Source organism: Oncorhynchus masou, chromosome 9 (assembly GCF_036934945.1).
Source record: "Oncorhynchus masou masou isolate Uvic2021 chromosome 9, UVic_Omas_1.1, whole genome shotgun sequence".
Classification (NCBI taxonomy): domain Eukaryota; kingdom Metazoa; phylum Chordata; class Actinopteri; order Salmoniformes; family Salmonidae; genus Oncorhynchus; species Oncorhynchus masou.
In genome coordinates, this window is record NC_088220.1 from 3,878,085 (window position 1) to 3,903,084 (window position 25,000).

A 25,000-nucleotide genomic window follows, 5' to 3' on the forward strand; every position below is an offset into this window, starting at 1 on the left:
AGATCAGATACCTGATTCATATCTGATTCATATCAGATACCTATCAGATCAGATACATGATTCATATCAGATACCTATCAGATCAGATTCCTGATTCATATCAGATCAGATTCCTGATTCGTATCATACAACACTCCTCCTGTGGCCTCCAACTGCTCTTAAATGCAAGTAAAACTAAATGCATGCTCTTCAACCGATCACTGCCCGCACCTGCCCGCCCGTCCAGCATCTCTACTCTGGACGGCTCTGACTTAGAATACGTGGACAACTACAAATACCTAGGTGTCTGGTTAGACTGTAAACTCTCCTTCCAGACTCATATTAAACATCTCCAAAATGAAATCTAGAATCGGCTTTCTATTTCGCAAACAAAACATCCTTCTCTCATGCTGCCAAACATACCCTCGTACAACAGACTATCCTATCGATCCTCGACTTTGGTGATGTCATCTACAAAATAGCCTCCAACACTCTACTCAGCAAACTGGATGCAGTCTATCACAGTGCTGTCCGTTTTGTCACCAAAGCCCAATATACTACCCACCACTGCGACCTGTACGCTCTCGTTGGCTGGCCCTCGCTTCATACTCGTCGCCAAACCCACTGGCTCCATGTCATCTACAAGACCCTGCTATGTGAAGTCCTCCCTTATCTCAGCTCGCTGGTCACCATAGCATCACCCACCTGTAGCAGGTATATTTCACTGGTCTCCCCCAAAGCCAATTCCTACTTTGGCCACTTTCTTTCCAGTTCTCTGCTTCCAATGACTGGAACGAACTGCAAAAATTACTGAAGCTAGAAACTCATATCTCCCTCACTAGCTTTGTGTGTGTGTGTATGAGGTGTGTGTGTGTGAATGAGGTGTGTGCATGAGGTGTGTGTGTGTGAATGAGGTGTGTGTATGAGGTGTGTGAATGAGGTGTGTGAATGAGGTGTGTGTATGAGTGTGTCTCTCTCTGTCTCTCTCCCCTCTCTCCCTCTCTTTCCCTCTCAATTCAATTCAATTTGTTGTATTGGCATGACGTAACAATGTCCATATTGCCAAAGCTTATTTCTGGATATCTACAATATAACCAAGTCTCAAAATAACCCTACATTGAACAATAAGCATACAGTAGAGGACATGTGCAGGTTGGTTGGTCTGTCAGACATTGTTCCTCATCTTATGGCAGGCAGCAATGTAGTGTGCTGCCAACCCACAGCTCTCTGCTTCCTCCCCCAACAGGACAGGTAGCTTACCCTCATCAGAGAGGTCTTTGATGACCTTTATTTAACCAGGCAAGTCAGTTAAGAACAAATTCTTATTTTCAATGACGGCCTGGGAACAGTGGGTTAACTACCTGTTCAGGGGCAGAATGACAGATTTGTCAGCTCGGGGTTTGAACTCACAACCTTCCGGTTACTAGTCCAACGCTCTAACCACTAGGCTACCCTGCCGCCTCTAACCACTAGGTTACCTTGAATAAGGGTTTCAAATTTGGGAAACTGACACTCTCTAATTGTTTTATATTTTTTACATTTTGCAGCCTTTCCTCTACAGGGAGCCAGGTTTTCCTGTGTCTACCCTTCTCAATAGCAAGGCTGTGCTCACTGAGTCTGTACTTTGTTAAGGTTTTCCTGTGTCTACCCTTCTCAATGGCAAGGCTGTGCTCACTGAGCCTGTACTTTGTTAAGGTTTTCCTGTGTCTACCCTTCTCAATAGCAAGGCTGTGCTCACTGAGGCACGGTGTACTATTTAACCACAGTGTACTGTCCATTTAGGGCCAGATAGCACTGCATTTTGCTTTGTGTTTGTGCTTGTGTTTCCCAAAAAGCAATGTAGTTTTGTTTTGACTGTGTTGTAATTTGGTTTATCCTGATTAATTGGATGTTCTGGTCCTGAGGCTTCAATGTGTTAGTAGAACAGGTCTGTGAACTCAGCCCCAGAACCAGCTGGAGGAGGGGACTCTTGTCTTTGCTCAGCTCTTGGTATTGCAGGGCTTGGTAATGATATGAGAGGGGGTCACTGTTTTTTAGATGTTTCCAAAACTAACCTCTCTCTCTCTCCCCCTCTCTCTCCCTCTCTCTCCCCCTCTCTCTATCTCTCTCTCTCCCTCCTCCCTCCCTCTCCCTCTCTCTCTCTCTCTCTCTCTCTCTCTCTCTCTCTCTCTCTCTCTCCCTCTCTCTCTCTCTCCCTCTCTCTCTCTCCCCCTCTCTCTCTCTCTCTCTCCCCCCTCTCTCTCTCTCCCCCCCTCTCTCTCTCCCCCCCTCTCTCTCTCTCTCCCCCTCTCTCTCTCTCTCCCCCTCTCTCTATCTCTCTCTCTCCCTCACCCTCTCTCTCTAGCTGCCAATGGAGTTGAGGATGTGGCCCTGTATGTGGGTATTGTAGCCGTAGCTCTCTGTCTGACCCTCATCCTCACCGTGGTGGTCCTGGTCTACCGCCGTAGAAGGAGGGTCTGGACGCTGACGTAGCAGACTCGTCCATCCTTACCACGGGCTTCCAGCCTATGGGCATCAAGCCTAGCAAGCCAGGTGTGTGGGCACCTCAGCACAGGGCTCCCCTGGCCCCCCACCCTCATACTATCTACTGTCCCTTGTGTTATCTAGTCTCACCATACTATCTACTGTCCCTTGTGTTATCTAGTCTCACCATACTATCTTCTGTCCCTTGTGTTATCTAGTCTCACCATAGTTGTCTACTGTCCCTTGTGTTATCTAGTCTCACCATACTATCTACTGTCCCTTGTGTTATCTAGTCTCACCATACTATCTACTGTCCCTTGTGTTATCTCGTCTCACCATACTAACTGCTGTCCCTTGTGTTCCCTAGTCCCACCATACTCGTCTACTGTCTCTTGTGTTATCGAGTCTCACCATACCATCTACTGTCCCTTGTGTTATCTAGTCTCACCATACTATCTACTGTCCCTTGTGTTATCTAGTCTCACCATACTATCTACTGTCCCTTGTGTTATCTAGTCTCACCATACTATCTACTGTCCCTTGTGTTATCTAGTCTCACCATACTATCTACTGTCCCTTGTGTTATCTAGTCTCACCATACTCATCTACTGTCCCTTGTGTTATCTAGTCTCACCATACTATCTACTGTCCCTTGTGTTATCTAGTCTCACCATAGTTGTCTACTGTCCCTTGTGTTATCTAGTCTCACCATACTATCTACTGTCCCTTGTGTTATCTAGTCTCACCATACTATCTACTGTCCCTTGTGTTATCTCGTCTCACCATACTAACTGCTGTCCCTTGTGTTCCCTAGTCCCACCATACTCGTCTACTGTCTCTTGTGTTATCGAGTCTCACCATACCATCTACTGTCCCTTGTGTTATCTAGTCTCACCATACTATCTACTGTCCCTTGTGTTATCTAGTCTCACCATACTATCTACTGTCCCTTGTGTTATCTAGTCTCACCATACTCATCTACTGTCCCTTGTGTTATCTAGTCTCACCATACTATCTACTGTCCCTTGTGTTCCCTAGTCTCACCATACTCGTCTACTGTCCCTTGTGTTATCGAGTCTCACCATGCTTGTCTACTGTCCCTTGTGTTCCCTAGCCTCACCATACTATCTACTGTCCCTTGTGTTATCTAGTCTCACCTTTGCTCGTCTACTGTCCCTTGTGTTATCTAGTATCACCATACTATCTACTGTCCCTTGTGTTACCTAGTCTCACCATACTATCTACTGTCCCTTGTGTTATCTAGTCTCACCATACTCATCTACTGTCCCTTGTGTTATCTAGTCTCACGATACTATCTACTGTCCCTTGTGTTATATTGTCTCACCTTTGCTCGTCTACTGTCCCTTGTGTTATCTAGTCTCACGATACTATCTAATGTCCCTTGTGTTATCTAGTCTCACCATACTATCTACTGTCCCTTGTGTTATCTAGTCTCACCATACTCATATACTCAGCATTTTTTGCAATGCTGCTATTGTTGTGTTATTTTTCGCTCGTGACTGTGTGTGTGTGTGTGTGTGTGTGTGTGTGTGTGTGTGTGTGTGTGTGTGTGTGTGTGTGTGTGTGTGTGTGCGTGTGCGTGTGTGTGCGTGTGCGTGTGTGTGCGTGTGTGCGTGTGCATGTGTTGGCTTGTTGCTCCTTTCCTCTGACTCACCATAGAATCCTTTCTAAACTCTTTCTGCTAATCCTCCTCAGAGTCTCTCTGTCTCTGAGTTCTGGCTGGAATTGATTGTGGCTGAAGAGAGAGAGAGAGAGAGAGAGAGAGAGAGAGAGAGAGAGAGAGAGAGAGAGGAATTATAATGGAATTCTGCTGTGTTTGTGTGCTTCTATTTCTGAGTTTGTTTATTTTTTTCTCTCTCTCTTTTTCTTTCCCTATCTGTGGGAGTGTGTGTGTGTGTGTTTGTGTGTTTGTGTGTGCATTGTTGAGCTTTGAAAGCACTAGGTTATCTGTGAGATTTCCTGTGATGATTCCTGTGATGTGACTGTGTGTGTGTGTGTTAATGTGTGTGTGTTCTGTTTCTGTTCTGTTGTGCTGTCAGGGTCTGTATTTCCATTGGGAGCACCGTGTTCACTCCTCTGATCTGTTTTAGAGAACTCCCATCTGCTTACCATCCAGCCGGACCTAACCACCACGACCACCAGCTACCAAGGAACCCTGCGCTCACGCCACGACGGCACCACACACACCGGCACCGCGAAGTTCTCAATGACCAACGGTCCGCTCCTGGACCCCCTACCCAGCGGGTCGCACCACACCTTACACAACGGGAAGATGACCTCTGACCCTGCGGAGTTTATGACCCGCTTGTCCAATCAGACGTACTTCAAGACGTTGCCGCGGGACGTGGCTAACACCTCGTATGGGACATTTAACTTCCTGGGGGTAGACTCACCATCCCCAACACAGGTAACAACTGATTAATAAATTCATCGATTTTGGGGAAAACGTATATATATATATTTTTTTAACATCATCATAGTAGTGACTCTGTGTGAGTCTGTGTGGCTGTCACGTGTGCTCCCTCTCCAGCCTTTAGGTCACCAGGCTGCAAGTTCGTTAACCTGCGCATCATCACACTCACCTGGACTCCATCACTTCCCTAATTACATTCCCTATATACAGTGGGGCAAAAAAGTATTTAGTCAGCCACCAATTATGCAAGTTCTCCCAATTAAAAAGATGAGAAGAGGCCTGTAATTTTCAGGTACATTTTCAGGTACATCCACTTCAGGTTCCGACTGTATGGAGGGAGAAACCACTTCAGGTTCAGACTGTATGGAGGGAGAAACCACTTCTGGTTCAGACTGTATGGAGGGAGAAACCACTTCAGGTTCAGACTGTATGGAGGGAGAAACCACTTCAGGTTCCGACTGTATAGAGGGAGAAACCACTTCAGGTTCAGACTGTATGGAGGGAGAAACCACTTCAGGTTCAGACTGTATGGAGGGAGAAACCACTTCAGGTTCAGACTGTATGGAGGGAGAAACCACTTCTGGTTCAGACTGTGTAGAGAGGGAGAAACCACTTCAGGTTCAGACTGCGTAGAGAGGGAGAAACCACTTCAGGTTCAGACTGTATAGAGAGGGAGAAACCACTTCAGGTTCAGACTGTATAGAGAGGAGAAACCACTTCAGGTTCAGACTGTATGGAGGGAGAAACCACTTCAGGTTCAGACTGTATGGAGGAGAAACCACTTCTGGTTCAGACTGTATGGAGGGAGAAACCACTTCAGGTTCAGACTGTATGGAGGGAGAAACCACTTCAGGTTCAGACTGTATGGAGGGAGAAACCACTTCAGGTTCAGACTGTATGGAGGGAGAAACCACTTCAGGTTCAGACTGTATGGAGGGAGAAACCACTTCAGGTTCAGACTGTATAGAGAGGGAGAAACCACTTCTGGTTCAGACTGTATGGAGAGGGAGAAACCACTTCTGGTTCAGACTGTATGGAGGGAGAAACCACTTCTGGTTCAGACTGTGTAGAGAGGGAGAAACCACTTCAGGTTCAGACTGTATAGAGAGGGAGAAACCACTTCAGGTTCAGACTGTATGGAGGGAGAAACCACTTCAGGTTCAGACTGTATAGAGAGGGAGAAACCACTTCAGGTTCAGACTGTATGGAGGGAGAAACCACTTCAGGTTCAGACTGTATGGAGAGGGAGAAACCACTTCAGGTTCAGACTGTATGGAGGGAGAAACCACGTCAGGTTCAGACTGTATGGAGGGAGAAACCACTTCAGGTTCAGACTGTATGGAGGGAGAAACCACTTCAGGTTCAGACTGTATGGAGGGAGAAACCACTTCAGGTTCAGACTGTATGGAGGGAGAAACCACTTCAGGTTCAGACTGTATGGAGGGAGAAACCACTTCAGGTTCAGACTGTATAGAGAGGGAGAAACCACTTCAGGTTCCGACTGTATGGAGAGGGAGAAACCACTTCAGGTTCAGACTGTATGGAGGGAGAAACCACTTCAGGTTCAGACTGTATGGAGGGAGAAACCACTTCTGGTTCAGACTGTATGGAGGAGAAACCACTTCAGGTTCAGACTGTATGGAGGGAGAAACCACTTCAGGTTCAGACTGTATGGAGGGAGAAACCACTTCAGGTTCAGACTGTATGGAGGGAGAAACCACTTCAGGTTCAGACTGTATGGAGGGAGAAACCACTTCAGGTTCAGACTGTATAGAGAGGGAGAAACCACTTCAGGTTCAGACTGTATGGAGGGAGAAACCACTTCTGGTTCAGACTGTATGGAGGGAGAAACCACTTCAGGTTCAGACTGTATAGAGGGAGAAACCACTTCAGGTTCAGACTGTATGGAGAGGGAGAAACCACTTCAGGTTCAGACTGTATGGAGGGAGAAACCACTTCAGGTTCAGACTGTATGGAGGGAGAAACCACTTCAGGTTCAGACTGTATGGAGGGAGAAACCACTTCAGGTTCAGACTGTATGGAGAGGAGAAACCACTTCAGGTTCTGACTGTATGGAGGGAGAAACCACTTCAGGTTCAGACTGTATAGAGGAGAAACCACTTCTGGTTCAGACTGTATAGAGAGGGAGAAACCACTTCAGGTTCAGACTGTATAGAGAGATAGAAACCACTTCAGGTTCAGACTGTATGGAGGGAGAAACCACTTCAGGTTCAGACTGTATAGAGAGGAGAAACCACTTCTGGTTCAGACTGTATGGAGGGAGAAACCACTTCAGGTTCAGACTGTATGGAGGAGAAACCACTTCAGGTTCAGACTGTATGGAGGGAGAAACCACTTCAGGTTCAGACTGTATAGAGAGGGAGAAACCACTTCAGGTTCAGACTGTATAGAGAGGGAGAAACCACTTCAGGTTCAGACTGTATGGAGGGAGAAACCACTTCAGGTTCAGACTGTATGGAGGGAGAAACCACTTCAGGTTCAGACTGTATGGAGGGAGAAACCACTTCAGGTTCAGACTGTATGGAGGAGAAACCACTTCAGGTTCAGACTGTATAGAGGAGAAACCACTTCAGGTTCAGACTGTATGGAGGGAGAAACCACTTCTGGTTCAGACTGTATGGAGGGAGAAACTACTTCAGGTTCAGACTGTATAGAGAGGGAGAAACCACTTCTGGTTCAGACTGTATAGAGAGGGAGAAACCACTTCAGGTTCAGACTGTATGGAGGGAGAAACCACTTCAGGTTCAGACTGTATGGAGGGAGAAACCACTTCTGGTTCAGACTGTATAGAGAGGGAGAAACCACTTCAGGTTCTGACTGTATGGAGGGAGAAACCACTTCAGGTTCAGACTGTATAGAGAGGGAGAAACCACTTCAGGTTCAGACTGTATGGAGGGAGAAACCACTTCAGGTTCAGACTGTATGGAGGGAGAAACCACTTCAGGTTCCGACTGTATGGAGGGAGAAACCACTTCAGGTTCAGACTGTATGGAGAGGGAGAAACCACTTCAGGTTCCGACTGTATGGAGTGAGAAACCACTTCAGGTTCAGACTGTATAGAGGGAGAAACCACTTCAGATTCAGACTGTATGGAGGGAGAAACCACTTCAGGTTCCGACTGTATGGAGGGAGAAACCACTTCAGGTTCAGACTGTATAGAGGGAGAAACCACTTCAGGTTCAGACTGTATAGAGAGGGAGAAACCACTTCAGGTTCAGACTGTATGGAGGGAGAAACCACTTCAGGTTCAGACTGTATGGAGGGAGAAACCACTTCAGGTTCAGACTGTATGGAGGGAGAAACCACTTCAGGTTCAGACTGTATGGAGGGAGAAACCACTTCAGGTTCAGACTGTATAGAGAGGGAGAAACCACTTCAGGTTCTGACTGTATGGTGGGAGAAACCACTTCAGGTTCCGACTGTATGGAGGAGAAACCACTTCAGGTTCAGACTGTATAGAGGGGAGAAACCACTTCAGGTTCAGACTGTATGGAGGGAGAAACCACTTCAGGTTCAGACTGTATGGAGGAGAAACCACTTCTGGTTCAGACTGTATAGAGAGGGAGAAAGCAGCTTACCTACAGGTTCTGGTGATGATTACCTCGAAACCATGCATCATCACCACTGACTAGACTTCTTTTTCAAACTGCCAAGATGGAAAAACGTCTAAAGAATCTTTAAAATGTCAAGTACAATTGGTACAATAGTATAATTAAAACAATACATCACTACAGCCACATTCATATGGGCTCATTTCGTAAGCGATGTTCTATTTTAAAACAACTGAAGTACGTTTTTAGATGAGCTATATCTGAACACGGACAGTAATTACGGTCAAACGGAGGGAGAGCTGTAGCAGGACAGAACATGGAGAGAGGTAAGACATCCAGGAAACGACTTTAGACCAAATGACCTCAATTAGAACCTTCATCATTAATGACATCACAACGGCTTGTCGTGGATGACTGGCGCACACAAAGTTATGGACAAGCCTTAATGGTTTGGTAATGTAGAACATCAGCCAGTCTGGGATCCTTTTTGTCTTCTCTTGTCTCTCCTCCTCTCCCCATTCAGTAGTTAGTTACATAAGTGACAACATGTTGACCAGATCATTCAGTAGTTAGTTATATAAGTGACAACATGTTGACCAGATCATTCAGTAGTTAGTTATATAAGTGACAACATGTTGACCAGATCATTCAGTAGTTAGTTATATAAGTGACAACAGTGTTTCTGTTGACCAGATCATACAGTAGTTAGTTATATAAGTGACAACATGTTGACCAGATCATACAGTAGTTAGTTATATAAGTGACAACATGTTGACCAGATCATTCAGTAGTTAGTTATATAAGTGACAACAGTGTTTCTGTTGACCAGATCATACAGTAGTTAGTTATATAAGTGACAACAGTGTTTCTGTTGACCAGATCATACAGTAGTTAGTTATATAAGTGACAACATGTTGACCAGATCATACAGTAGTTAGTTATATAAGTGACAACAGTGTTTCTGTTGACCAGATCATACAGTAGTTAGTTATATAAGTGACAACATGTTGACCAGATCATTCAGTAGTTAGTTATATAAGTGACAACATGTTGACCAGATCATTCAGTAGTTAGTTATACAAGTGACAACATGTTGACCAGATCATTCAGTAGTTAGTTATATAAGTGACAACATGTTGACCAGATCATACAGTAGTTAGTTATATAAGTGACAACATGTTGACCAGATCATACAGTAGTTAGTTATATAAGTGACAACATGTTGACCAGATCATTCAGTAGTTAGTTATATAGGTGACAACAGTGTTTCTGTTAGTCAGATCATACAGTAGTTAGTTATATATGTGACAACATGTTGACCAGATCATTCAGTAGTTAGTTACATAAGTGACAACATGTTGACCAGATCATTCAGTAGTTAGTTATATAAGTGACAACATGTTGACCAGATCATTCAGTAGTTAGTTATATAAGTGACAACATGTTGACCAGATCATTCAGTAGTTAGTTATATAGGTGACAACAGTGTTTCTGTTAGTCAGATCATACAGTAGTTAGTTATATAAGTGACAACATGTTGACCAGATCATTCAATAGTTAGTTATATAATTGACAACATGTTGACCAGATCATACAGTAGTTAGTTATACAAGTGACAACAGTGTTTCTGTTGACCAGATCATTCAGTAGTTAGTTATATAAGTGACGAAATGTTGACCAGATCATACAGTAGTTAGTTATACAAGTGACAACATGTTGGCCAGATCATACAGTGGTTAGTTATATAGGTGACAACAGTGTTTCTGTTAGTCAGATCATACAGTAGTTAGTTATATAAGTGACAACAGTGTTTCTGTTAGTCAGATCATTCAATAGTTAGTTATATAAGTGACAACATGTTGACCAGATCATTCAGTAGTTAGTTATATAAGTGACAACATGTTGACCAGATCATACAGTAGTTAGTTATATAAGTGACAACATGTTGACCAGATCATACAGTAGTTAGTTATATAAGTGACAACAGTGTTTCTGTTAGTCAGATCATACAGTAGTTATTTACAGTGCCTTGCGAAAGTATTCGGCCCCCTTGAACTTTGCGACCATTTGCCACATTTCAGGCTTCAAACATAAAGATATAAAACTGGATTTTTTTGTGAAGAATCAACAACAAGTGGGACACAATCATGAGGTGGAACGACATTTATTGGATATTTCAAACTTTTTTAACAAATCAAAAACTGAAAAATTGGGCGTGCAAAATTATTCAGCCCCTTTACTTTCAGTGCAGCAAACTCTCTCCAGAAGGTCAGTGAGGATCTCTGAATGATCCAATGTTGACCTAAATGACTAATGATGATAAATACAATCCACCTGTGTGTAATCAAGTCTCCGTATAAATGCACCTGCAGAGAGCATCATGAAGAACAAGGAACACACCAGGCAGGTCCGAGATACTGTTGTGAAGAAGTTTAAAGCGGATTTGGATACAAAAAGATTTCACAAGCTTTAAACATCCCAAGGAGCACTGTGCAAGCGATAATATTGAAATGGAAGGAGTATCAGACCACTGCAAATCTACCAAGACCTGGCCGTCCCTCTAACCTTTCAGCTCATACAAGGAGAAGACTGATCAGAGATGCAGCCAAGAGGCCCATGATCACTCTGGATGAACTGCAGAGATCTACAGCTGAGGTGGGAGACTCTGTCCATAGGACAACAATCAGTCGTATATTGCACAATATGGCCTTTATGGAAGAGTGGCAAGAAGAAAGCCATTTCTTAAAGATATCCATAAAAAGTGTTGTTTAAAGTTTGCCACAAGCCACCTGGGAGACAAACCAAACATGTGGAAGAAGGTGCTCTGGTCAGATGAAACCAAAATTGAACTTTTTGGCAACAATGCAAAACGTTATGTTTGGCGTAAAAAAAACACAGCTCATCACCCTGAACATACCATACCCACTGTCAAACATGGTGGTGGCAGCATCATGGTTTGGGCCTGCTTTTCTTCAGCAGGGACAGGGAAGATGGTTAAAATTGATGGGAAGATGGATGGAGCCAAATACAGAACCATTCTGGAAGAAAACCTGATGGAGTCTGCAAAAGACCTGAGACTGGGATGGAGATTTGTCTTCCAACAAGACAATGATCCAAAACATAAAGCAAAATCTACAATGGAATGGTTCAAAAATAAACATATCCAGGTGTTAGAATGGCCAAGTCAAAGTCCAGACCTGAATCCAATCGAGAATCTTTGGAAAGAACTGAAAACTGCTGTTCACAAATGCTCTCCCTCCAACCTCACTGAGCTCGAGCTGTTTTGCAAGGAGGAATGGGGAAAAAATTCAGTCTCTCGATGTGCAAAACTGAGACATACCGCAAGCGACGTACAGCTGTAATCGCAGCAAAAGGTGGCGCTACAAAGTATTAACTTAAGGGGACTGAATAATTTTGCACGGCCAATTTTTCAGTTTTTGATTTGTTAAAAAAGTTTGAAATATCCAATAAATGTCGTTCCACTTCATGATTGTGTCGCAAAGTTCAAGGGGGCCGAATACTTTCGCAAGGCACTGTATATACAGTGGGGCAAAAAAGTATTTCGTCAGCCACCAATTTCAAGTTCTCCCACTTAAAAGATGAGAGAGTCCTGTAATTTTCATCATAGGTACACTTCAACTATGACAGACAAAATGAGAAAAAAATCCAGAAAATCACATTATAGGATTTGTAATGAGTTTATTTGCATATTATGGTTGAAAATAAGTTTTTGATCAATAACAAAAGTTTAACTCAATACTTTGTTATATACCCTTTGTTGGCAATGACAGAGGTCAAACGTTTTCACAAGGTTTTCACACACTGTTGCTGGTATTTTGGCCCATTCCTCCATGCAGATCTCCTCTAGAGCAGTGATGTTTTGGGGCTGTTGCTGGTCAACACGGACTTTCAACTCCCTCCAAAGATTTTTTATGGGGTTGAGAATGGGAGACTGGCTAGGCCACTCCAGGACAACCATCTCTGCAGCACTCCACCAATCAGGACTTTATGGTAGAGTGGCCAGATGGAAGCTCCTCCTCAGTAAAAGGCACATGACAGCCCGCTTGGAGTTTGCCAAAGGCACGTAAAGACTCTCAGACCAAGATTCTCTGGTCTGATGAAAGCAAGATTGAACTCTTTGGCCTGAATGCCAAGCGTCCCTTCTCAAGGAAACCTGGCACCGTCCCTACGGTGAAGCATGGTGGTGGCAGCATCATGCTGTGAAATCAAATCAAATTGAATTGTATTTGTCACATACACATGGTTAGCAGATGTTAATGCGAGTGTAGCGAAATGCTTGTGCTTCTAGTTCTGACATTGCAGTAATAACCAACAAGTAATCTAACTAACAATTCCAAAACTACTGTCTTATACACACAAGGGTAAGGGGATAAAGAATATGTACATAAAGATATATGAATGAGTGATGGTACAGAGCAGCATAGGCAAGATACACTAGATGGTATCGATTACCGTATATACATATTTTATTTATTTTATTTATTTATTTCACCTTTATTTAACCTCTCTGGCCCACCCGGGACGCAACCGCACCCCTGCCAACAATAAATGCAAATGCGCTCGCCAAATGCTAATAGCACTCGTTAAAACTCAAATGTTCATTAAAATTCACATGCAGAGTACTCAATTCAAGCTACACTCGTTGTGAATCTAGCCAACGAGTCAGATTTGTAAAATGCTTTTCGGCGAAAGCATGAGAAGCTTTTATCTGATAGCAGGCAACACCCTGAAATACCAGAAGGGGACGTAAACAAAGGAATTAGCGTAGCCGGCGCTACAAAACACAGAAATAAAATATAAAACATTCATTACCTTTGACGAGATTCTTTGTTGCCAGTCCTATATGTCCCATAAACATCACAATTGGGTCTTTTTTCGATTAAATCAGTCCTTGTGTACCCAAAATGTCAATTTATGAACACCCCGTCAGATCCAGTAAAAACAAATTTTTTAAACGCGGCGTTATTTTTTAAATTAAAAAAGTTGCCTATAAACTTTGACAATACACTTCAAGCTACTTCTGTAATCCAACTTTAGGTATTACTAAACGTTAATAAACGATCAAATTGATCACGGAGCGATCTGTATTCAATAAGTACGAGTTTGGGAAACGTAACTAACTTTTCTGGTTCCATTGTTTACAGCTGTGGACTTGACAACTGGATGTGGCTATTACTCAGATGACCAAGGATTTAGTTGAATCGAAATCACAACACTGGCGACATCGTGTGGAAGTTATAGGAACTGTATTCTCAGCCTTAACTATTTTTCCTTCCAATAGACAATACATGGGCTGGCGGATTGATTTTTTCTTTGTCGATTTAGTGACCAGGTTTTCTGGCGATTTTGACCACGGAACTCGTTCTGTTAAAGTCACAGACACCATTGAAACAGTTCTAGAAACTTTAGAGTGTTTTCTATGCACACATACTAATCATATGCATATACTATATTCCTGGCATGAGTAGCAGGACGTTGAAATGTTGCGCGATTTTTAACAGCCCGATCTCTAAGAGGTTTTAACCAGGTAGGCAAGTTGAGAACAAGTTCTCATTTACAATTGTGAACTGGCCAGGATAAAGCAAAGCAGTTCGAAACATACAACAACACAGAGTTACACATAGAGTAAAACAAACATACAGTCAATAATACAGTATAAACAAGTCTATATACGATGTGAGATAAGGAGGTAAAAAAGGCAAAAAAGGCAAAGTAAATACAATATAGCAAGTAAAACACTGGAATGGTAGATTTGCAATGGAAGAATGTGCAAAGTAGAAATAAAAATAATGGGGTGCAAAGGAGCAAAATAAATTAATTAATTAAATACAGTAGGGAAAGAGGTAGTTGTTTGGGCTAAAATATAGGTGGGCTATGTACAGGTGCAGTAATCTGTGAGCTGTTCTGACAGTTGGTGCTTAAAGCTAGTGAGGGAGATAAGTGTTTCCAGTTTCAGTGCTTTTTGTAGTTCGTTCCAGTCATTGGCAGCAGAGAACTGGAAGGAGAGGCGGCCAAAGAAATAATTGTTTTTGTTGGTGACTAGAGAGATATACCTGCTGGAGCGTGTGCTACAGGTGGGAGATGCTATGGTGACCAGCGAGCTGAGATAAGGGGGGACTTTACCTAGCAGGGTAAAGATGACATGACAACATGTAGATGACATGGAGCCAGTGGGTTTGGCGACGAGTATGAAGCGAGGGCCAGCCAACGAGAGCGTACAGGTCGCAATGGTGGGTAGTATTTGGGGCTTTGGTGACAAAACGGATTGCACTTTGATAGACTGCATCCAATTTGTTGAGTAGGGTATTGGAGGCTATTTTGTAAATGACATCGCCAAAGTCGAGGATTGGTAGGATGGTCAGTTTTACAAGGGTATGTTTGGCAGCATGAGTGAAGGATGTTTTGTTGCGAAATAGGAAGCCGATTCTAGATTTAAGGAGATATTTGATATGGGTCTGGAAGGAGAGTTTACAGTCTAACCAGACACCTAAGTATTTGTAGTTGTCCACGTATTCTAAGTCAGAGCCGTCCAGAGTAGTGATGTTGGACAGGCGGGCAGGTGCGGGTAGAGATCGGTTGAAGAGCATGCATTTAGTTTTACTTGTATTTAAGAGCAATTGGAGGCCACGGAAGGAGAGTTGTATGGCATTGAAGCTTGCCTGGAGAGTTGTTAACACAGTGTCCAAAGAAGGGCCAGAAGTATACAGAATGGTGTCGTCTGCGTAGAGGTGGATCAGAGACTCACCAGCAGCAAGAGCGACCTCATTGATGTATACAGAGAGAGAGTCGGTCCAAGAATTGAACCCTGTGGCACCCCCATAGAGACTGCCAGAGGTCCGGACAGCAGACCCTCCGATTTGACACACTGAACTCTATCAGAGAAGTAGTTGGTGAACCAGGTGAGGCAATCATTTGAGAAACCAAGGCTGTCGAGTCTGCCGATGAGGATGTGGTGATTGACAGAGTCGAAAGCCATGGCCAGATCAATGAACACGGCTGCACAGTAATGTTTCTTATCGATGGCGGTCAAGATATCGTTTAGGACGTTGAGCGTGGCTGAGGTGCACCCATGACCAGCTCTGAAACCAGATTGCATAGCAGAGAAGGTATGGTGAGATTCGAAATGATCAGTAATCTGTTTGTTGACTTGGCTTTCGAAGACCTTAGAAAGGCATGGTAGATATAGGTCTGTAGCACTTTGGGTCAAGAGTTTCCCCCTTTGAAGAGGGGGATGACCGCCTGCTTTCCAATCTTTGGGAATCTCAGACGACATGAAAGAGAGGTTGAACAGGCTAGTAATAGGGGTGGCAACAATTTCGGCAGATCATTTTAGAAAGAAAGGGTCCAGATTGTCTAGCCCAGCTGATTTGTAGGGGTCCAGATTTTGCAGCTCTTTCAGAACATCAGCTGAACGGATTTGGGAGAAGGAGAAATGGGGAAGGCTTGGGTGAGTTGCTGTGGGGGGTGCAGTGCTGTTGACCGGGGTAGGAGTAGCCAGGTGGAAAGCATGGCTAGCCGTAGAAAAATGCTTTTTGAAATTCTCAATTATGGTGGATTTATCAGTGGTGACAGTGTTTCCTATCTTCAGTGCGGTGGGCAGCTGGGAGGAGGTGTTCTTATTCTCCATGTACTTTACAGTGTCCCAGAAATTTTTGAGTTAGTGTAGCAGGAAGCAAATTTCTGCTTGAAAAAAACTGTATGTAATGAAACCAAGATGACCTGGGGTGCTAATGTAAGAAATAACACGTAAAAAAAAACAAAAAACTGCATAGTTTCCTAGAAAGCATGAACGAAGGCGGCCATCTCTGTCGGCGCCGGAAGTGGGGATGTTTTTAAGTGCAGGAATGTGGGGATGTTTTTTAAGTGCAGGGACTGGGAGACTAGTCAGGATCAAGGGAAAGATGAGAACGACGGAAAGTACAGAACGATCCTTGATGAAAACCTGCTCCAGAGCCCTCAGGACCTCAGTCTGTGGTTAAGGTTCACCTTCCAACAGGCCAACAGCCCTAAGCACACAGCCAAGACAATGCAGGAGAGGCTTTGGGACAAGTTTCTATATGTCCTTGAGTGGCCCAGCCAGAGCCGATCGAACATCTTTGGAGAGACCTGAAAATAGCTGTAGCGATGATGTTGTTTTATTAGAAGTCTGCAAACATTTCTAAAAACCGGTTTTTGCCTTGTCATTATGGGGTATTGTGATGTCATTATGGGGTATTGTGATGCCATTATGGAGTATTGTGTGTAGATAGTTGAGTAAATGCTAACATTAACATTCGTTACTCTGTTGTTCCGCTGGGCTGTGTGCTCCGCTGTTAGCTGTTAGCTGTTAGCTGGGCTGTGTGTTCCTCTGTTAGCTGGGCTGTGTGTTCCTCTGTTAGCTTGGCTGTGTGCTCCTCTCTTAGCTGGGCTGTGAGTTCCTCTGTTAGCTGGGCGTGTGGTCCTCTGTTAGCTGGGCTGTGTGGTCTTCTGTTAACTGGGCTGTGTTCCTCTGTTAACTGGGCTGTGTGTTCCTCTGTTAGCTGGGCTATGTGTTCCTCTGTTAGCTGGGCTGTGTAGTCCTCTGTCAGCTGGGCTGTGTGGTCCTCTGTTTGCTGGGCTGTGTGGTCCTCTGTTAGCTGGGCTGTGTGGTCCTCTGTTAGCTGGGCTGTGTAGTCCTCTGTTAGCTGGGCTGTGTGGTCCTCTTAGCTGGGCTGTGTTAGCTGTGCTGTGTAATCCTCTGTTAGCTGGGCTGTATAGTCCTCTCTTAGCTGGGCTCTGTTAGCTGGGCTGTGTAGTCCTCTGTTAGCTGGGCTGTATAGTCCTCTCTTAGCTGGGCTGTGTGGTCCTCTGTTAGCTGGGCTGTGTGGTCCTCTGTTAGCTGGGCTGTGTGTTCCTCTGTTAGCTGGACTGTGTGGTCCTCTGTTTGCTGGGCTGTGTGGTCTTCTGTTAGCTGGGCTGTGTGTTCCTCTGTTAGCTGGGCTGTGAGTTCCTCTGTTAGCTGGGCTGTGTGTTCCTCTGTTAGCTGGGCTGTGTTCCTCTGTTAGCTGGGCTGTGTGGTCCTCTGTTAGCTGGGCTGTGTGGTCCTCTGTTAGCTGGGCTGTGTGGTCCTCTGTTAGCTGGGCTGTGTGGTCCTCTGTTAGCTGGGCTGTGTGTTCCTCTGTTAGCTGGGCTGTGTGGTCCTCTGTTAGCTGGGCTGTGTGTTCCTCTGTTAGCTGGGCTGTGTGCTCCTCTGTTAGCTGGGCTGTGTGGTCCTCTGTTAGCTGAGCTGTGTGTTCCTCTGTTAGCTGGGCTGTGTAGTCCTCTGTCAGCTGGGCTGTGAGTTCCTCTGTTAGCTGGGCTGTGTGATTCTCTGTTAGCTGGGCTGTGAGTTCCCTCTGTTAGCTGGGCTGTGAGTTCCCTCTTATAGCTGGGCTGTGTGTTCCTCTGTTAGCTGGGCTGTGTGATCCTCTGTTAGCTGGGCTGTGAGTTCCCTCTGTTAGCTGGGCTGTGAGTTCCCTCTTATAGCTGGGCTGTGTGTTCCTCTGTTAGCTGGGCTGTGTGATCCTCTGTTAGCTGGGCTGTGAGTTCCCTCTGTTAGCTGGGCTGTGAGTTCCCTCTTATAGCTGGGCTGTGAGCTCCCTCTGTTAGCTGGGCTGTGAGTTCCTCTGTTAGCTGGGCTGTGTGTTCCTCTGTTAGCTGGGCTGTGTGTTCCTCTGTTAGCTGGGCTGTGAGTTCCCTCTGTTAGCTGGGCTGTGAGTTCCTCTGTTAGCTGGGCTGTGTGTTCCTCTGTTAGCTTGGCTGTGTAGTCCTCTGTCAGCTGAGCTGTGTGTTCCTCTGTTTGCTGGGGCGGCAGGGTAGCCTAGTGGTTAGAGCATTGGACTAGTAACCGGAAGGTTGCGAGTTCAAACCCCTGAGCTGCCAAGGTACAAATCTGTCGTTCTGCCCCTGAACAGGCAGTTAACCCACTGTTCCAATTTGTAAGTCGCTCTGGATAAGAGCGTCTGCTAAATGACTTAAATGTAAATGTGTGTTCCTCTGTTAGCTGGGCTGTGTGTTCCTCTGTTTGCTGGGCTGTGTGGTCCTCTGTTAGCTGGGCTGTATAGTCCTCTGTTAGCTGGGCTGTGTAGTCCTCTGTTAGCTGGGCTGTGTAGTCCTCTGTTAGCTGGGCTGTGTGTTCCCCTGTTAGCTGGGCTGTGTGTTCCTTTGTTTGCTGGGCTGTGTGTTCCTTTGTTAGCTGGGCTGTGTGTTCCTCTGTTTGCTGGGCTGTGTGTTCCTCTGTTAGCTGGGCTGTGTTCCTCTGTTAGCTTGGCTGTGTGCTCCTCTCTTAGCTGGGCTGTGTAGTCCTCTGTTAGCTGGGCTGTGTAGTCCTCTGTTAGCTGGGCTGTGTAGTCCTCTGTTAGCTGGGCTGTGTGTTCCCCTGTTAGCTGGGCTGTGTGTTCCTTTGTTTGCTGGGCTGTGTGTTCCTTTGTTAGCTGGGCTGTGTGTTCCTCTGTTTGCTGGGCTGTGTGTTCCTCTGTTTGCTGGGCTGTGAGTCCCTCTGTTAGCTGGTCTGTGTTCCTCTGTTAGCTGGGCTGTGTGCTCCTCTGTTAGCTGGGCTGTGTGTTCCTCTGTTAGCTGGGCTGTGTGTACCTCTGTTAGCTGGGCTGTGTGTTCCTCTGTTTGCTGGGCTGTGTGTTCCTCTGTTAGCTGGGCTGTGTGTCCTCTGTTAGCTGGGCTGTGTGTTCCTCTGTTAGCTGGGCTGTGTTCCTCTGTTAGCTTGGCTGTGTGCTCCTCTCTTAGCTGGGCTGTGTGGTCCTCTGTTAGCTGGGCCGTGTGGTCCTCTGTTAGCTGGGCTGTGTGGTCTTCTGTTAACTGGGCTGTGTGTTCCTCTGTTAGCTGGGCTGTGTGTTCCTCTGTTAGCTGGACTGTGTGGTCCTCTGTTTGCTGGGCTGTGTGGTCCTCTGTTAGCTGGGCTGTGTGTTCCTCTGTTAGCTGGGCTGTGAGTTCCTCTGTTAGCTGGGCTGTGTGTTCCTCTGTTAGCTGGGCTGTGTTCCTCTGTTAGCTGGGCTGTGGTCCTCTGTTAGCTGGGCTGTGTGGTCCTCTGTTAGCTGGGCTTGGTGGTCCTCTGTTAGCTGGGATGTGTGCTCCTCTGTTAGCTGGGCTGTGTGTTCCTCTGTTAGCTGGGCTGTGTGGTCCTCTGTTAGCTGGGCTGTGTGTTCCTCTGTTAGCTGGGCTGTGTGCTCCTCTGTTAGCTGGGCTGTGTGGTCCTCTGTTAGCTGGGCTGTGTGTTCCTCTGTTAGCTGGGCTGTGTGCTCCTCTGTTAGCTGGGCTGTGTGGTCCTCTGTTAGCTGAGCTGTGTGTTCCTCTGTTAGCTGGGCTGTGTGTTCCTCTGTTAGCTGGGCTGTGTTCCTCTGTTAGCTTGGCTGTGTGCTCCTCTCTTAGCTGGGCTGTGTGTTCCTCTGTTAGCTGGGCCGTGTGGTCCTCTGTTAGCTGGGCTGTGTGGTCTTCTGTTAACTGGGCTGTGTGTTCCTCTGTTAGCTGGGCTGTGTGTTCCTCTGTTAGCTGGACTGTGTGGTCCTCTGTTTGCTGGGCTGTGTGGTCCTCTGTTAGCTGGGCTGTGTGTTCCTCTGTTAGCTGGGCTGTGAGTTCCTCTGTTAGCTGGGCTGTGTGTTCCTCTGTTAGCTGGGCTGTGTGGTCCTCTGTTAGCTGGGCTGTGTGTTCCTCTGTTAGCTGGGCTGTGTTCCTCTGTTAGCTGGGCTGTGTGGTCCTCTGTTAGCTGGGCTGTGTGGTCCTCTGTTAGCTGGGCTTGGTGGTCCTCTGTTAGCTGGGATGTGTGCTCCTCTGTTAGCTGGGCTGTGTGTTCCTCTGTTAGCTGGGCTGTGTGGTCCTCTGTTAGCTGGGCTGTGTGTTCCTCTGTTAGCTGGGCTGTGTGCTCCTCTGTTAGCTGGGCTGTGTGGTCCTCTTTTAGCTGAGCTGTGTGTTCCTCTGTTAGCTGGGCTGTGTGTTCCTCTGTCAGCTGGGCTGTGAGTTCCTCTGTTAGCTGGGCTGTGTGTTCCTCTGTTAGCTGGGCTGTGTGGTCTTCTGTTAACTGGGCTGTGTGTTCCTCTGTTAGCTGGGCTGTGTGTTCCTCTGTTAGCTGGACTGTGTGGTCCTCTGTTTGCTGGGCTGTGTGGTCCTCTGTTAGCTGGGCTGTGTGTTCCTCTGTTAGCTGGGCTGTGTGTTCCTCTGTTAGCTGGGCTGTGTTCCTCTGTTAGCTGGGCTGTGTTCCTCTGTTAGCTGGGCTGTGTGGTCCTCTGTTAGCTGGGCTGTGTGGTCCTCTGTTAGCTGGGCTGTGTGGTCCTCTGTTAGCTGGGATGTGTGCTCCTCTGTTAGCTGGGCTGTGTGTTCCTCTTTTAGCTGGGCTGTGTGTTCCTCTGTTAGCTGGGCTGTGTAGTCCTCTGTTAGCTGGGCTGTGTAGTCCTCTGTTAGCTGGGCTGTGTAGTCCTCTGTTAGCTGGGCTGTGTGTTCCCCTGTTAGCTGGGCTGTGTGTCCCTTTGTTTGCTGTGTGTTCATTTGTTAGCTGGGCTGTGTGTTCCTCTGTTAGCTGGGCAGTGTGTTCCTCTGTTAGCTGGGCTGTGTGTACCTCTGTTAGCTGGACTGTGAGTTCTTCTATTAGCTGGGCTGTGTTCCTCTGTTAGCTGGGCTGTGTGGTCCTCTGTTAGCTGGGCTGTGTGGTCCTCTGTTAGCTGGTCTGTGTTCCTCTGTTAGCTTGGCTGTGTGCTCCTCTCTTAGCTGGGCTGTGTGTTCCTCTGTTACCTGGGCCGTGTGGTCCTCTGTTAGCTGGGCTGTGTGGTCTTCTGTTAACTGAGCTGTGTGTTCCTCTGTTAGCTGGGCTGTGTGTTCCTCTGTCAGCTGGGCTGTGAGTTCCTCTGTTAGCTGGGCTGTGTGGTCCTCTGTTAGCTGGGCTGTGAGTTCCCTCTGTTAGCTGGGCTTTGTGTTCCTCTGTTAGCTGGGCTGTGAGTTCCTCTGTTAGCTGGGCTGTGTGTTCCTCTGTTAGCTGGGCTGTGAGTTCCTCTGTTAGCTGGGCTGTGTGTTCCTCTGTTAGCTGGGCTGTGTGTTCCTCTGTTAGCTGGGCCGTGTGGTCCTCTGTTAGCTGGGCTGTGTGGTCTTCTGTTAACTGGGCTGTGTGTTCCTCTGTTAGCTGGGCTGTGTGTTCCTCTGTTAGCTGGACTGTGTGGTCCTCTGTTTGCTGGGCTGTGTGGTCCTCTGTTAGCTGGGCTGTGTGTTCCTCTGTTAGCTGGGCTGTGAGTTCCTCTGTTAGCTGGGCTGTGTGTTCCTCTGTTAGCTGGGCTGTGTCCTCTGTTCCTCTGTGTGTTCCTCTGTTAGCTGGGCTGTGTGTTCTGGGCTCTGTTAGCTGGGCTGTGTTCCTCTGTTAGCTGGGCTGTGTGGTCCTCTGTTAGCTGGGCTGGTCCTCTGTTAGCTGGGATGTGTGCTCCTCTGTTAGCTGGGCTGTGTGTTCCTCTGTTAGCTGGGCTGTGTGGTCCTCTGTTAGCTGGGCTGTGTGTTCCTCTGTTAGCTGGGCTGTGTGCTCCTCTGTTAGCTGGGCTGTGTGGTCTCTCTTTAGCTGGGCTGTGTGTTCCTCTGTTAGCTGGGCTGTGTGTTCCTCTGTTAGCTGGGCTGTGAGTTCCTCTGTTAGCTGGGCTGTGTGTTCCTCTGTTAGCTGGGCTGTGTGGTCTTCTGTTAACTGGGCTGTGTGTTCCTCTGTTAGCTGGGCTGTGTGTTCCTCTGTTAGCTGGACTGTGTGGTCCTCTGTTTGCTGGGCTGTGTTTTCCTCTGTTAGCTGGGCTGTGTGTTCCTCTGTTAGCTGGGCTGTGTGCTCCTCTGTTAGCTGGGCTGTGTTCCTCTGTTAGCTGGGCTGTGTTCCTCTGTTAGCTGGGCTGTGTGGTCCTCTGTTAGCTGGGCTGTGTGGTCCTCTGTTAGCTGGGCTGTGGTCCTCTGTTAGCTGGGATGTGTGCTCCTCTGTTAGCTGGGCTGTGTGTTCCTCTTTTAGCTGGGCTGTGTGTTCCTCTGTTAGCTGGGCTGTGTAGTCCTCTGTTAGCTGGGCTGTGTAGTCCTCTGTTAGCTGGGCTGTGTAGTTCCTCTGTTAGCTGGGCTGTGTGTTCCCCTAGCTGGGCTGTGTGTCCCTTTGTTTGCTGTGTGTTCATTTGTTAGCTGGGCTGTGTGTTCCTCTGTTAGCTGGGCAGTGTGTTCCTCTGTTAGCTGGGCTGTGTGTACCTCTGTTAGCTGGACTGTGAGTTCTTCTGTTAGCTGGGCTGTGTTCCTCTGTTAGCTGGGCTGTGTGGTCCTCTGTTAGCTGGGCTGTGTGGTCCTCTGTTAGCTGGTCTGTGTTCCTCTGTTAGCTTGGCTGTGTGCTCCTCTCTTAGCTGGGCTGTGTGTTCCTCTGTTACCTGGGCCGTGTGGTCCTTGTTAGCTGGGCTGTGTGGTCTTCTGTTAGCTTGGCTGTGTGTTCCTCTGTTAGCTGGGCTGTGTGCTCCTCTGTTAGCTGGGCTGTGTGTTCCTCTGTTAGCTGGGCTGTGTGTTCCTCTGTTAGCTGGGCTGTGTGTTCCTCTGTTAGCTGGGCTGTGTTCCTCTGTTAGCTGGGCTGTGTGTTCCTCTGTTAGCTGGGCTGTGTAGTCCTTGTCAGCTGGGCTGTGAGTTCCCTCTGTTAGCTGGGCTGTGTGTTCCTCTGTTAGCTGGGCTGTGTGTTCCTCTGTTAGCTGGGCTGTGAGTTCCTCTGTTAGCTGGGCTGTGTGGTCCTCTGTTAGCTGGGCTGTGTGTTCCTCTGTTAGCTGGGCTGTGAGTTCCTCTGTTAGCTGGGCTGTGTGTTCCTCTGTCAGCTGGGCTGTGTGTTCCTCTGTTAGCTGGGCTGTGTGTTCCTCTGTCAGCTGGGCTGTGTGTTCCTCTGTTAGCTGGGCTGTGTAGTCCTCTGTTAGCTGGGCTGTGAGTTCCCTCTGTTAGCTGGGCTGTGTGTTCCGCTGTTAGCTGGGCTGTGACTTCCCTCTGTTAGCTGGGCTGTGTGTTCCTCTGTTAGCTGGGCTGTGTGTTCCTCTGTTAGCTGGGCTGTGTGTTCCTCTGTTAGCTGGGCTGTGTGTCCCTCTGTTAGCTGGGCTGTGTTCATCTGTTAGCTGGGCTGTGTGTTCCTCTGTTAGCTGGGCTGTGTAGTCCTTGTCAGCTGGGCTGTGAGTTCCTCTGTTAGCTGGGCTGTGAGTTCCCTCTGTTAGCTGGGCTGTGTGTTCCTCTGTTAGCTGGGCTGTGTGGCCCTCTGTTAGCTGGGCTGTGTGTTCCTCTGTTAGCTGGGCTGTGTGGTCCTCTGTTAGCTGGGCTGTGAGTTCCTCTGTTAGCTTGGCTGTGTGTTCCTCTGTCAGCTGGGCTGTGTGTTCCTCTGTTAGCTGGGCTGTGTAGTCCTCTGTTAGCTGGGCTGTGAGTCTCTGTTAGCTGGGTTCCTCTGTTAGCTGGGCTGTGTGTTCCTCTGTTAGCTGGGCTGTGTGTTCCGCTGTTAGCTGGGCTGTGTGTTCCTCTGTTAGCTGGGCTGTGTGTTCCTCTGTTAGCTGGGCTGTGTGTTCCTCTGTTAGCTGGGCTGTGTGTTCCTCTGTTAGCTGGGCTGTGTAGTCCTCTGTTAGCTGGGCTGTGAGTTCCCTCTGTTAGCTGGGCTGTGTGTTCCTCTGTTAGCTGGGCTGTGTGTTCCGCTGTTAGCTGGGCTGTGACTTCCCTCTGTTAGCTGGGCTGTGAGTTCCTCTGTTAGCTGGGCTGTGTGTTCCTCTGTTAGCTGGGCTGTGAGTTCATCTGTTAGCTGGGCTTTGTAGTCCTCTGTTAGCTGGGCTGTATAGTCCTCTCTTAGCTGGGCTGTGTGGTCCTCTGTTAGCTGGGCTGTGAGTTCCTCTGTTAGCTGGGCTGTGAGTTCCTCTGTTAGCTGGGCTGTGTGTTCCGCTGTTAGCTGGGCTGTGAGTTCCTCTGTTAGCTGGGCTGTGTGTTCCGCTGTTAGCTGGGCTGTGAGGTCCTCTGTTAGCTGGGCTGTGTGGTCCCTCTGTTAGCTGGGCTGTGTGGTCCTCTGTTAGCTGGGCTGTGTAGTCCTCTGTCAGCTGGGCTGTGAGGCCCTCTGTTAGCTGGGCTGTGTGTTCCTCTGTTAGCTGGGCTGTGAGTTCCTCTGTTAGCTGGGCTGTGAGTTCCCTCTGTTAGCTGGGCTGTGAGTTCCTCTGTCAGCTGGGCTGTGTAGTCCTCTGTTAGCTGGGCTGTGAGTTCCTCTGTTAGCTGGGCTGTGAGTTCCCTCTGTTAGCTGGGCTGTGTGGCCCTCTGTTAGCTGGGCTGTGAGTTCCCTCTGTTAGCTGGGCTGTGAGTTCCTCTGTTAGCTGGGCTGTGTGTTCCTCTGTTAGCTGGGCTGTGTGTTCCTCTGTTAGCTGGGCTGTGAGTTCCCTCTGTTAGCTGGGCTGTGTGTTCCTCTGTTAGCTGGGCTGTGTGGCCCTCTGTTAGCTGGGCTGTGTGGCCCTCTGTTAGCTGGGCTGTGAGTTCCCTCTGTTAGCTGGGCTGTGTGTTCCTCTGTTAGCTGGGCTGTGTGTTCCTCTGTTAGCTGGGCTGTGTG

At 47.3% G+C, this 25,000-nt stretch overlaps 1 protein-coding gene across 1 annotated transcript in view; it reads left to right on the plus strand.

Annotated features, from left to right (window-relative positions):
• The window catches only part of LOC135545392 (netrin receptor UNC5A-like), a 517,562-nt gene that overhangs the window by 334,731 nt on the left and 157,831 nt on the right, over window positions 1–25,000 (plus strand). The window contains 4 exon segments of the mRNA XM_064972999.1: window positions 2,324–2,422; window positions 2,425–2,562; window positions 4,554–4,838; window positions 4,841–4,870. Of these exon segments, the coding sequence (XP_064829071.1) occupies window positions 2,324–2,422; window positions 2,425–2,562; window positions 4,554–4,838; window positions 4,841–4,870 (552 nt within the window).